Source organism: Caretta caretta, chromosome 8 (genome assembly GCF_965140235.1).
Source record: "Caretta caretta isolate rCarCar2 chromosome 8, rCarCar1.hap1, whole genome shotgun sequence".
Lineage (NCBI taxonomy): Eukaryota > Metazoa > Chordata > Testudines > Cheloniidae > Caretta > Caretta caretta.
In genome coordinates this window covers 57,565,491-57,580,251 of record NC_134213.1, presented here as the reverse complement: position 1 = coordinate 57,580,251, position 14,761 = coordinate 57,565,491, and the positions used below count along the sequence as shown (strand labels likewise).

The following is a 14,761-nucleotide window of genomic DNA, read 5'->3' as shown; positions in this document are numbered from 1 at the left end:
AGTCAGAAAACCAGATTCAATTTATGCCAAGGGACCATTTGTCCATGTCATGGATATTTTTAAATAGACACCTTGGGCCAAACTTTGCTTGCCTTTTTCACAGGCTTAAGGACAGTAGGATTTGAACCAATGCCTACAACAAATATAGTGGAAGGTTGGCAATAGGGAAACTCTCAAACTTTCACATGAAACCCAATTTTGAAGTGATTGAAGGACAGAGCTGTGATGTGTATAAGCTCAAATGATACCAACCCCAGTATCAGACTTGGCTGACTCTTCAATGGTTGGGGAAAATAAAAGGAATACTACACCTAAAAAATATACCTGGTGTGTCTTTTTTCAGTTGTAACCTAGGAGGACAGCTCTCCAGGTAAAGGTGGGAACCTAAAAAGGCAAACAATACAAATTTGTTTTCCATCTCTAATTTATAATTATATGGTAAAATGAGAAAGTACACAATTTTTCAGTAATACTTTCGTCTTTTTGTATCTGATTCTGTAAGCAAGGAGTTTTAAAGTGAGGTGAAACTTGGGGGTAGGCAAGACAAATCAGACTCCTGAAAGGGGTACAGTAGTCTGGACAGGTTGAGAGCCACTGATGTAGAGCATATTGTGGTCTATTTTGAGTTGAGCTCATAGTAGGGAGCAATTACAAATGTAAAAGTAGATATTATATGTTTGGCTTCTCTTAAGGTGCTGGGGACGGAGGTGATTCTTTTTCGGGGGGGGGGGGGAGGAAGAGATTGAGGCCAAATTTCAACCGGGGACGCTCTTTTTTTTGTTTGTGAAGGAGAAGTCTGCAAGAAAGCGGCAGCAACTGAAGCGCTGGGAGAGCCTGGTGATTACACGAGAGGGAACAAAGCAAGGGGCTATCGATTCTCTCGGGCCCTCTTTGGCTGCTGCATTTGTGATCGGAGCGAGGCACGAACGAAGCGCGGACTCTCCATTCTCTCGCCAGGGGCCCCGGCAGGGACAGCGCGGCAGCTGCACGGCAGATTCCCGGCGGAAGAGTCTGGGAGATGGAGCCCCCAAGGTACAACGCAGCTCAAGCCTGGCCTTCCAGATTTTTGCTAAATCTAGAGATCAGCTGGGAACCGTGTGAGAGAGACCGACCTCAGCCCATGTGTTGGGGGGGGGGGGCGCATGGGAAACTGAGTCTCGTGGGTTGGGGATTCCCCCGATCCCATAACCTGGGAAGGAAGTTGGGGGAGGGAGTGTCTTCCCCTCTTTACACACTGCAGGAATTTCCCTCTTCCATTCAGATGATGTATGGGGAAGGGGAAAGGGAGGGGGGGCTGTTTCCGGATGCAGGACGCACTTGTACGTCACTCTCTCATTGGTCCATAAGTAGGATGCAGTTAATCGTGGACGCAATCTACAACGTGCCGGGAAAGCGGAAAGAAAGCAGAAGTAGCTGCCTCTACAGAACCGGACTGGGCAACACAGCATCAAGTTTCCTTTCGTGAAGAACCACTGGGATATGATTCTGCCCTGCACTTTAATCATCGGTCTCCTGGCTTTCAGCCAAGCAGGTTAGTACTCAAACCTTCTTTGTCTCAGCGCCGCGGAAACTCTCCAGGACATTTTTCACTTGTTTGAGCTGCCTTCGCTGGCGTTTGCTTGCAGTGCTTTGCGATCTCCTTTTTGAAGAGTTTGCAGAGTTGGGGGGGGGGGGGGGGAGAGGGATAGCTCAGTGGTTTGAGCATGGGCCTGCTAAACCCTGGGTTGCGAGTTCAATCCTTGAGGGGGCCATTTAGGGATCTGGGGCAAAAATTGGGGATTGGTCCTGCTTTGAGCAGGGGGTTGGACTAGATGACCTCCTGAGGTCCCTTCCCACCTTGATATTCTATGATTCTATGAAGCTGCCGTGGTGCCTTTTGTTTAATTTGTGTTCTCTTTGTTCCGAGACTTGGATGGATGCAGTTTTGCACAGGCTTGAGGGTGCTACAGAGAGAGCGAGATTCAGAATTAATTTTCTAATGAGTGCCGCTGGCTTTTGAATAGCACTGATGACACCCCACGCTTTTAAGAAATGGAGCCTCAGGTTTAAGAATGTGCTATAGTGACATAGCTGACATGGTGACATGGGAGCTAGTGCAGAACCTCATGAATTGTAATCCAGGAGCTGCCAAGATGGTCAGGGATGCCATCCTATGCTCTGGGTTGTCCCTAGCCTCCTCTGGCTGCTAGAAACTGGGAATGGATGACAGGGGATGGATCACTCAGTGATTACCTGTTCTGTTCATTCCCTCCAAAGCACCTGGCATTGGCCACTGTCAGAAGACAGGATACCACAGGCTAGACGGACCATTCTTACATTGTTGTTGTTATTAAAAATATCATGTTGACTTCACATCCCAACCTCTCCGATTTACTAGTAAAAGAGAAGTACTGTATTATTTTCTAATATTCCCAAAGTGTAAAAGTTGCTTCTGATATTCTTAGTAGAGATGGGCACCAGCTGCAAATTTTCAGCCAGCATCCAAATTTCTCCAGTGTTCTGGGGAGTCGAGAGATGGGGAAGAGACATACAAAACACTGTATCTGGTTTAGGGCTAGGAAACAGGTAAATCTAGGATTTGGAGCTAAAGAAATTATAAATAGCTCTCACGATGTCTAGTTATGCCCTCTAAACCCAACTTTCATTGAATTCTGAGAACAGAATTAGGCCTAGAGAAATTATGACTTTTCATTTCCCCCCATTCTTTCTTGCCACCTTCAAAACTTGTAATTATACTACAAGTTTTAAATGGGATATTGAGAAATGATCTGAACATTCTGAGAGGGGTCATCAATTCTCTAGCAATGCTGCCTACATATAATACCAACTGAAAATGAATCACCCATAAATAACTGTCAATATTTTTTCTTCTTATATTAATAGCTTTTAAGTATATCAGTGCAGGGTTTAGTCTGAATTGGTCCTACCTACAGTTTGATTATTTTCTGCCATAATCCTCAGGAAATTGCTTACATAGCTCTTAAAACTTTGCTTAGTGAGATGAAAACAATGATTCATGCATTCCGAATACTATTTTATTAACATTACTCTAATTTTCATTGCAGCTAATCCTTGCTGCTCAAACCCATGCCAGAACAGAGGAGTATGTATGACGACAGGTTTTGATGGATATGAATGTGATTGTACAAGGACAGGATTTTATGGGGAAAACTGTACTACACGTAAGTATCTGAAAGTTATGTTTTTATAAATAACAATAATGAATCTCGAAAGCTGCAAAATATTCCAGTATTTTATTTCCAGATTTGCATATTATTTAGTCCTCATAAGTACAATAATACAATATTCTTAATCTTTCCCCTCAATGCTCACAGCGGAATTCTTGACCTGGCTGAAACTGACATTGAAACCTACTCCGAACACTGTCCACTACATCCTCACTCACTTCAAAGGTGTCTGGAATATAATAAACAGCATTCCCTTCTTCCGTGATTCCATCATGAGATATGTATTGACATGTAAGTATCCTCTCCTTGTGCTATTAACCTTCAGTTGTAGACATTGGCCACAGGAGTTTAAGGAAATACTGTGTTGCTTAGTGATTTTATATACATACATACTTTTATATACATACATGATTTTATATACATACATACTTTAGAAATATGGGACAGGTAATGTATTTTGGGACAGGAAATGTAGAAAGCAGAAGCCAGGTATACATTTCACCTCATAATCAGGAAGCAACCACAAGGAGTGGGAAAACGGATGAAAGGGATTTTTTTCATGGGGGTCCACCATTGCTCAAAATTATTCTGTTATTTTTGTAAGACAAAAATTATGACACATTTATAAAGCATGTAATTTGTTCATCTCTATAATTGAATGCAGTGATTCAAACATTATATTATACACTGCAGTTTTCCATTAAATAAGGTTTTAATACTAGAAAGTACCACACTGTAAATTTGCTCTTAAATAAGGACTATACCCAAAAGTAAGGTGGAAAGGATTTGACCTTGTAGCTTAATTAAATTCAATTTACTGTTTTAAGGCCAACTTTAAAAATACTTTTTTTTTTTTTATTATTATTTTAGCAAGGTCACATTTGATTGACAGTCCACCAACATACAACAGCCAGTATGGTTACAAAAACTGGGAAGCCTATTCCAATCTTTCCTTCTATACTAGAACCCTCCCACCAGTGGCACTGGACTGCCCAACACCCATGGGTGTTAAAGGTAAGGAATAGAAGAGATTTCCAATGTTTGATTGTGAAGTGTGGGAAAGTCAAATTATTTTGCCCTCTTGGAAAACATTTAACAGACTATTTTTTATAGAGCTACAGTCTTTGAAATCTGCAACAGTATATTGTAAAATGGTTGTGTATTGGATATACTGTACAAAGAGCTAAAAACTAAGTAATGATTTACACAGACTCCAACTGTAGTTTTTGAGATAAATGTTAGAAATAAAATAAAGAAATTGAAAAGATTGAGTTGCAGATTCAACATAGCAGAAATGAAGATTTTTAGCAATCAAGTTGTGTTTTAAATCAAGTGCATAAGGTTTGTAAAAGTTATAGCTAAGTTGTCAGCAGGTATAAATCAAGTAGCGCCACTGATTTCTATGGAGTTATGCCAGTTTACACCAGCTGAGGATCTAGCTCATAGGTTTCACATGTGATAGATACTTGTTCTAAGGAGAAAATGACATAGCTGGATTGAATAATAAAATAAGTCTTATTTCCTCCAAATTTAAGGAAAAATAAACTGATTTGATTTTAAATTACAGGTAAGAAGGAGCTCCCAGATTCCGCAGTAGTTGTGGAGAAATTTCTGCTGAGGAAAAAATTTATTCCTGATCCTCAAGGCACAAATATGATGTTCACGTTCTTTGCTCAACATTTCACCCACCAGTTCTTTAAGACAGATCACCACAGAGGGCCAGCCTTCACCAAAGCTCTTGGCCATGGGGTAAGATCATAAAGTTATGACTCTCACTGAAAAGTATAGCAAAGTTTATCAGCCTTTGTGGCAAGAACAACATCCTTCAGAGTGCTAGGAGCGTACATAAACATTGTGACGTACATAACTACACGGAATTCTTTGCATTACTGAGAGCCTTACACTGCAGTTTGCAAGGCAGGCAAAACTCCTATTCAACAAGATGGAGGTATTTCCAGTCCAGACTATAGAAGCCTAAATAATTCTATCAAAAATACCAAACGATTTAGTTCTCCTTATCTGCACAGTCTTAATTTTCGAAATGTGATGTTATTGTTTCCACACAAACCCATCCATATCTACTGAGACCCCAAAATTTTTTCTATTGGACTGTTTCCATCATGCATAAAAAGGCATATACTGTACTGTAAAATAATGGTCATGTGCTACACTTTTAAAAGAGACTTTGCTATTGAAAAGCAACTATTTCACATGAGTATCAATTGTTTCTTTGAAACCAATTCCAGTTTAAAAGTCCACAAGAATCTTACAATATTATATTGTAGAGTTTCCAGGCTGTCCATTCTTTTAGACATGTTTGAAGCAGTCTTTTTTAACTGAGTGCGAATTTTAAAACTCATTGTTGTGCATAGTTTGATCCAGTTCTAACAAAAAAACTGACTTTATTTTTAAATCTTTATGTAATGTATTCATAGGGTGCCAATCATCATAGTATACTTAATATGAAAACATTTAAGCCCCAATCCAACTTCCATTGACTTAAACAGGAGTTGGATCCATTCTAAAATAACCAGAAATGTAGTTTGACTTCATGTTTCAAATACTTTTATTTTATAGGTTGACTTGAACCATGTCTATGGAGAGACTTTGGATAGACAACTTAAGTTGAGGCTACTTAAGGATGGAAAGCTGAAGTATCAGGTGTGTTTCACTTTAAAATTCCTACTGTATAATAAGAGAACAATGGAATTTTATAATTAACATTTGTTAATAGTATGAAGTGTTGTTAAAACACAGAGGGCCAAATTCAGCCATGGTGTTAGCAGGTCCCATCTACTTCAGTAGGAGCTGCACACTTAAATACAAGGGCAGAATTTGGTCCACAGTCTGTATTTTTAGAATGGGAAAAATAAAATACTGGAGAACATCTATTTATCATCAGTGATTCTAAGTCTCTCTCCTTTTTTTTTTTTTTTTAACTGCAGATGATTGATGGAGAAATGTACCCTCCCACTGTGAAGGACACTGAGGCAGAAATGATCTACCCACCTCATATTCCTGAGCACCTGCAATTTTCTGTAGGCCAGGAGGTGTTTGGTTTGGTCCCAGGTTTAATGATGTATGCCACAATATGGCTCAGGGAGCACAATAGAGTCTGTGACGTTCTTAAGCAGGTGCATCCAGAATGGGATGATGAGCAGCTGTTCCAAACTACCAGGCTCATATTGATAGGTGAGTAAACTTGAAAATCAGACTTTCCATATTAAACTATTTTACAAAGACATAGACCCCAGCTTCAGGGGACTGCATTCTCAAAAGTGATTTTGCATGCTCCTTATTCTGGGGGGCCAGCTTAAAATACCTTAAAGGTATTTTCAGACAATAGGAAGATCAGAACTTTCTGAAAATAGGTTCCTTTAAGATGTCTCGAGCTAGGCACCCAAAAACAGAGAGACACAAAATCACTAGTCCACTTTTGAAAATGGAGGCCTTGTTTGTTTGTTTGTTTTTAAAAACAGCTATTAATTATACAGAACTTAAAAAGTTATTAATATGTTACAATGATCTGGGAGATTTTTCCTCCCCTAGGCAGCTTCAACAGGTTTAATAATGGAACAAATTTTACTTAGTTTGTTAAATGAAACCACAAGGAATTTTTTTTAAAGTTTTCATGACCTATGTTCAGTATTTGATGGTTCATGAGAAAACAGTCTATTGTAACCAGTATCTTGAATATCAAACTGTGGAGAAAATTCCTAAATCAGGTGGCATTCTGTTTCTTTAACTAAGGGAACTAGAACTGTGAGGTGCATAGTGAGGAAGCAGGGAGGTGAGTTTAAGGCCATATCTACACTAGCACTTATATCAGCAAAACTTTTGTCACTCAGGGATGTGAAAAAAACACACCCCTGAGAGACGTAAGTTTTACCAGCATTAGCACTTGTGTGCACCGCGCTATGTCTCCCACTGACATAGCTACTGCCACCCATTGAGCTGGTTTTATTATGTAGACAGGAGAGCTCTCACCCATTGGCACAACACGGCTACACAAGCACTCTTACAGTGGCACAGCTGTGACTCTATCAGCTTGTAAGAGTAGACATGGCCTAATTCTCAAACGTCAGGTATGTGTGTGGCCGAATGACCTTCCCCTGCTACTAAAGTGTCTTATCTTCAGTGCAATCGCTGCTCTCTGTTACAGGTTAAGAGGAAGGCTTTGATTCAGTTTAGAATTTAGGAAGTTACTGAAAAGCTAATACAAAATGATGTTGTTATATATTAGCCTCTATCCAGTGACATTTATTTTCATGTTAATGTTTATGCACACTCCATTTGGGCAAGACAACTAAGTAGTTGTCCCCAAATGAAGAATGCAACAGTATACTAAAAGGAGATGGTTGTATTTGACAGTAACAGCAACTCAGACTTTCTTTTGAGATATCTATAACTTTTTCTGGATAAAATTAGCAATGTTTTTCCCTACAGAAAAATCCTATAGAATGTCATAGCAAATTATGTCGTTGCTATAGAATTATTAAAGAAAATTATAGAAAGGACACTCTTCACTGCTAATTTCTAAATGTTTATTACATTTTAGAACTGCTATCATTTTCATCCCTATTCACTTCTATAAAACTTTCCCATAAGAAAAGGAGTACTTGTGTTTATGCTCAAATAAATTGGTTAGTCTCTAAGGTGCCACAAGTCCTCCTTTTCTTTTTGCGAATACAGACTAACACAGCTGCTGCTCTGAAACATTTTCCATAAGAGTTCACAAACCATTAAGAAATCTCTGACATCTTCTGAAACTCCCCCCAAAATATATTTATTTTAGAACAATCCTTGGCCATTTTACCTCACCATTTACATCCTTTCTTACACAGCTGGCTGAACATTCAGAATTGTTCAAGCAAACAAAACTGATACACATTTTCCCTGTTTCATTGAACTAACAGGAGAGACTATCAAGATTGTTGTTGAAGACTACGTGCAGCACTTGAGTGGCTACTATTTCAAGCTGAAGTTTGATCCCGAGCTGCTGTTTAACCAGCGATTTCAATATCAGAATAGAATTGCAGCTGAATTCAACACTTTGTACCATTGGCACCCACTTCTGCCTGACAGTTTTCAGATCCATGACCAGGAGTACACTTTCCAGCAATTTCTCTACAACAACTCTATCATGATGGAACATGGCCTTTCCCACATGGTGAAATCCTTCTCCAAGCAAATTGCCGGCAGGGTAAACATTCTCACAACATTTTTTAGCTTTTGGACAGAGTCTAGAAATTTTTTGTGCCAATTAACATAACCCAGAGACTTGGCAAAAAAGTTTACTTGGAATTTCTTCTGTGAAAAAGAAAGATACCTGCTTGTTCAAATAGTAAAATCTAATTCTTCCCAGTACAGGAGTTACCAAAGCAAATGCACTTTGAATGTTATTGTCCATGAGCCCAGATTCTGCACTCTTAGTACTGACAGAACTCTCACTGATTTCAATGAGAGTTTTATTTTTAAGAAGGCTTCAGGGTCAGGTCAAAAATGGCCTTTTAATTTAAAAAGGAAAAGGAAAAACTCTTCGAAAGCTTGATATAATCTTGCAAAAAATATCATTTACTTGAAAATATCATTCATTTTATAGTGATTTTCAGTTGTAAAGTTAAAATCCTAGCAATTCTGGGCCTAAACAAATATATCTACTGTAGTAGGTTGCACTCTCAGAGAAGTGCAGTACAATAGCTGTATTTTCTCAGTTGGGCTGTGCCATGGTTGTGGTACTCCCGCAGTGTTAATGGGAATTGTAGGGCTAAAAGCCATTCAAGGGACACTTCCTTACTCAGAAGAACCCACATTCATGTCAATGGAAATGTTGCCTGAGGAAGGCAAGCAGGATTCCACCCAAAGTTTATACACACTATATAAAAGCTGTGAGGAGTTTGCCTAGAGTTCTTATTATTCTTTGTGTCCTTTTTTTTGCAATAGGTTGCTGGGGGTAAGAACGTTCCTTTTGCAGTACAGAAAGTAGCTAAGGCTTCAATTGATCAAAGCAGACAGATGAGATACCAGTCCTTGAATGAGTACCGAAAACGCTTCCTACTGAAACCTTTTAAGTCATTTGAGGAACTTACAGGTAAGAGCTATTCTTTCTAATGGGGACTTTTCTTACAAATGACTAATATGGTAGATGGGACACTGTTTGTTTCCAGGATTATATAAATTGGGGTTGTGGTGGGAAGTAGGATTAAAGACCAAAAGAAAAGTGCTAAAAGGTGGGATTTTCCATTTACAACTCTTATTTATTCTTAATTATTACAGGAGAAAAAGAAATGGCAGCTGAATTAGAAGAGCTTTATGGAGACATTGATGCTATGGAGCTGTATCCTGGCCTTCTAGTAGAAAGGCCTCGTCCTAGTGCCATCTTTGGTGAGACTATGGTGGAACTTGGAGCACCATTCTCTTTGAAAGGGCTGATGGGAAATGCTATCTGTTCTCCGGAGTACTGGAAACCAAGCACCTTTGGTGGAAAAGTGGGCTTTGAAATAATCAATACTGCCTCCCTACAAAAGCTCATCTGCAATAACGTGAAGGGCTGTCCCATCACCGCCTTCCACGTCCTAAACTCTGAAGCCACAGAAACGGCCACCATTAACGTCAGTTCCTCGAGCTCTGCCATGGAGGATATCAACCCCACGTTACTAATGAAAGAGAGATCCGCTGAATTGTAATACATCCATTTATTTATTTATTTAAATAATTGTATAAATTATTATATTTATATCTTTATATTTAAAAAATGAAATCCAGGCTATGTCTTATTCAGGACAAGGGTTCCAGTGATCAAGGCAGACCACTGTTTTTTAAAGTTTGCAGCACTGGATCCATTATTACATCTTCTGTAACAGAAAGAAGTATTCCAAAGTGGATGAAAATGGTCCAATTTTTTTCTGGTGTTTTGCTATAAAATTTGACAGTAAATGTTTTGTTTTGTCACTTAGTAGGCAACATAATGCTACAGGAATAAGTTATTTTGCCAACATATATTTTCATTTGAAAATGAACTATCAAAAAAACAAGAAAATTGGATTAATGAAAACTGCAATAATTACTAATTACAGTACCATAAATAGTAAATGAATGTAAAACAAATTATGCAACTTTAAATGTTTGTATAAAGTCAGCAAATGAAAAAGTTAAGTTTCTCACAAACACTACCTCACTATCATGCACATATTTTATATTAACATTTAACTAAGAGCCTTAACTTTTATTTTCTGACTTTGGATGTTGAAACCAATGTTACATTAATACTCTTTTTAAAATTAAAATTTACTTTATAAAAGTATATAACCTGTGTTTAAATTCCAATTAGGTTTTGGAGTTTGCACGACGTAGGTGTGAGTAGGGTGGAGGGAAAGATTTGCTGCTGTTTAGCTAGAAGTAGTTATGTGCCAGGCTGGGATAACAGGGCATTTATATTTTGATAGCTGTGTTGTAAATGGCAAGAAATCAGAGCAAGAAATTACACGAAATGATTTTATAATAGCACCTTAGATTTTTACCTGCAAGGATCATTTAATTATTTTTAGGCGGGGAGGGGGGTGTAGAATGGCATTTTCTATTAAAACTGCTGGGGGGATTTAGGTAGAAAGAATGCAATTATTTAGGCTGGAATTGGTCAGAAAACTATTTTGGGAGAAAGAATGGCCAGGGAGCTTTACTGACCACTTGTGGACAAGGCTTCAGTTTTAATCACATCTGAAAGATACAGTCTTCCCAGCACTGGATATACTGCATCCTTAATATAGGATAGGAAAGCGTCAGCATGAATATGGCCTTGTTACAATTTGATTGACTTTCCCTAAATTTCTAGTTACTTGTTTTTACACTTTGATTATTTTAATTGGGCTGCTCATTTTAAGATATGTTAATTTGTAATTTTCAATATTGGTAACTAAAAAAGGAACACACAGTCTATTGTACACCGAAGTGTATGAGGTTGGAAGGTTTTTTACAGATAAGTTTGGGGATATTTTTATTTATTTGTTTTTTTTTTTATGCAATGCACAAAGTGGAGAAAGCACAATGTACATTAAAAGATGTTGAGGTTTCTTATATTTAGAACTGTAAATGCTCATAAATGGAAGACTATTCCGGAGGTCACCTGAGATGTGAAATGGATCAGAACATGTAATTTACATTCGTTCACCTCCTCCTCGAGAATACACTTACTTACCCAAAAACTGTCAACATTAATCCACTCTCGGGGGGGAAAAAAATATTTGTTTTAAAATCTGCACCATCTTGTTGCCCACTCTATCTGAACTGAGTTAGTTTTCAGAATTAGGGCCCAATCCCCTTCTGTATGAAATTCACAATGAGATTTCCAGATACATACAGTTTGAATGTAGACCAAAAGCTACATGGGAAAGAAAGCAGGTCTTCCTCTATTTTGTACAATGCAAGCACAATGTCAGCACTCAAATAAGTTATTAATTAATAATATGTAATCCCATCTGATAGGATTCGGATGATTACCATATATGGCGAAGACAACTTGAAATTATTTATTTGTAATGTTTTATAATAAATATGCTTGAATGATTTTTTCCATGTTTATTTTTTTACAAAAAGGACATGTTTAAAATACCACTGTTAAAATAAAAACATTGCAGACGTTATCTGTGAGTACTGGTTTTTGATACTTGATTGCAACAGAACATTTTATTTGATTCACAAGAACACCATATAATTTTATTTTCTCCCCTTCCACCCAAGAGTTCATCTTAGAAAAGGCATTAAGTTCACTAACAATACAAGATTAGGATAAATCAAGATCTAGAATTTGTATCTTTGCATTAGTACTTGCCAAAAGCTGTGTTGAAAATTAGAAAAATTTGTGTCAGAAAAGTGTTCCTGATTTTATTATTTATTTATTTATTTTGGAGGGGGTGGGGAACAAAAATGTAAATGAAAACTTCCCAGCCAATACATACCCAAGTTAGTATGTACTGAATTGGGGAGAGGAGGGAAAGGCAGCAAAACACACTGGACTCCAGCTTTCTTTAAGAGAAGATTGGGGGGGCATAGTAGAAAGAAAGTAAAGGATCTGGGCCTGAGCAAAAGGAAAAGCAGAGTCAGGATGGGGGGCAATTTTATCAAATATAATTAACCATCAATATAATGAACAAAGACTAGTTCTTTAAAAGAGGTCATCATAGCTGATCTCCCAACCATAGGCTGACCCTTGGAACAAGCAATAATCAGGAGACCATACAATCGACCATATCAGGCAACAAGACACCAGAGGTGGTATTCCATCTTGGCTGGTTCATCCTCTCCCTCTCTGCTGAAATGCGGCCACCAGAAAGTGAGACACAAACTCTGCAATAGTGTATTTACTTCCATTGTGTTTGAAAACTCACATTTTGCTGAACACAATTCAGAACACAAACCCACATGATTCCTATAACTCTGAGATCACATCCACTGCACAATACAGACAATTTCAACAGTCCATAGTACTAACTTCCTGTTCACATCTCATTCTGCAACCAAACATGGAGAAGAACTCCAGAATGTGAAATCCCTGAAGAGGACACTTGATGTTCATTTTGTCCACCAAAGGGAAAGATTCCAGCTATGCCTCACCCTCATCCAGATTCCTGGGAGTTCATCCCATGGAAATTGAATAACAGTGTGCCACGGACATCAAAGCCCATTTCCCTTGCTCTCTCCTACTCCAAGGACACGCTAAAGGCTTCACAAATAAGAGCTGCCCATGGGCATTCCTGTGTCAACCTAGCAGGTTCCATCAACTGTGAAACAATCCTTTTTGTGTGGGTGGAAGAGGGGGGTATCAAGGAGTAGGTGAAAAGTGGACTTCATATTACACTTGGCCAACTAATCTTGTTGAAGCAGCAAGGTCAGCCATTAATATCAGACCACAACATCTCTGAAGTAGATTGGCCCCACCACCTGTCACAGCCATTCCCTGAATGGAAGGCTCTGCTATCACTGCTTTCCTGTGCAATACCATAGGACCCTGCTGCCAGGATAGCTATCAGAACCATGTGAACTGTATCCTTAACAGATCCATAGGGGCAGCAAATACACCATGTGATTGTAGCTCATTCTCCCATAAAGTACTGGAAGGGGCTTCCCTCAGGGAGACATGGAGATTCAGCACACTCTCAGCCTCATAGTGCTGGGCTTGCCATGCACAGAGCCTGGCACTGCCTTTTCTGGGTATCTCTAAAGGAGAATGGCATGGACTTCTACTGCTCTTCCTTTTGGTCTGCGTGCAAGGGGACAGCAGGGGAAGGGTAGAGATTGCCTACTGCCTCTGTTCATATTGCCACAGAAGAGGCAGCTAGAACAGTCATCCAGCTTCTAGAATGTGGCAGGAGAGGAGGGAGGAGCACCTAGACTCAACCTTACTGCAATTGCCTTTGATGCCAAACAGAGCGAGAGGAAGGGGAAAGCAACCAAGAGCACCGCCCTGTTCATGGGGTACAGAAGAGAGACCTATGCTTTTGCTGAAAGGCTTATGACCCCAGTCAGGTGACTTCTTGTGGGTGGAGGAAGGGTGATAGCAGGATAAGGTCATGTGGGGGAGGTGATCCTGGCTGCTTCCCACTGCTTCACAGGACAGTCACAGAGAAGAGGGTCCCTATCGTCCTAATTAGGGTAGGGCCATGCAGGGTGGATTCTCTGAATGAGGCATATCTACGGTAGCTCAATACCAGAAGGGATCCGCCTTGCCTTTGAGCACAGGCAAGTCTGGGATGACACAAAAGGCAAGAATGTTCCCCGGTCTGACCTTCACTGTGGAATATTTGGAGTCAGCAAGGTAACTGTTTCACCCTAGGTGCAGTGTGATGGGGCATAAACCCTGATTTTATGGCATAATACTTAAGTAGGTGCAGATCTTTGTAAGGGAGTATTCTGCGCTTGTGCCACTTCCTTTCTGACTGATAAATATTTTTAGCTCTTTCTATGTTTTTTCCCTTTTTCTTCTTCCTGAGGAGGTGAGAGCAGTAAGCGGCAGCCAGATATTTTAGGGATGTAGCTAGATGCTTGTCTTTTCCAAATTGTAAGGGCCAGATACCAGAAAAGGATATTGCTCACTATGTCTATTAGAGGGTGAACCCTCACGAGGCAGCGTTTCAGTAGTGTATGGTCAATATAAAGGAAGTTGCCCTCGGAAAGGGGCTTAACTCTCATCTCATAGGTCCAGAGATTTAGTTGGAACAATCCCAAGATTTTGATGCAGGAGCCTGCTGTTCAATTAGTTAAGTTACATCTTTTTGTTCTTCCTTGATATTACGTTTGTGTTATGCAAATGAAAATGGTTAGTGGATGCCAGCTACTTCCTGCCCTTAAAAAGATGGACTCTGCAAGATTGGATTGATATATAGGGTGACCTTACCTCCCGTTTTGGCCAGGACAGTCCACTTTTTAAGCCCTGTTGCAGCCATCCCGACTTCTTTGGCAAAAGTGGGCTTTTGACCTTGCCAATTCGATCAGTTGCAAAGAGCAAACAGGATAAATACCCACCTTTTTCAAAAAAAGAAAAAAAAAGTGAGGTGCGGAGGAATATGCAGGCGGACAAC

At 39.4% G+C, this 14,761-nt stretch overlaps 1 protein-coding gene across 1 annotated transcript; it reads left to right on the top strand.

The window, feature by feature from the left end:
* Nucleotides 1-844: 844 nt before the first annotated feature.
* On the top strand, nucleotides 845-11,827 carry PTGS2 (prostaglandin-endoperoxide synthase 2). The gene is made up of 11 exons (XM_048862017.2): nucleotides 845-1,032; nucleotides 1,348-1,531; nucleotides 3,066-3,182; nucleotides 3,336-3,479; nucleotides 4,059-4,202; nucleotides 4,756-4,937; nucleotides 5,766-5,849; nucleotides 6,134-6,380; nucleotides 8,105-8,391; nucleotides 9,132-9,279; nucleotides 9,465-11,827. The coding sequence occupies exons 2-11, from the start codon at nucleotides 1,480-1,482 to the stop codon at nucleotides 9,872-9,874; spliced, it is 1,815 nt and encodes a 604-aa protein (XP_048717974.1). The 5' UTR covers nucleotides 845-1,032; nucleotides 1,348-1,479; the 3' UTR covers nucleotides 9,875-11,827.
* The last annotated feature ends 2,934 nt before the right edge of the window (nucleotides 11,828-14,761 follow it).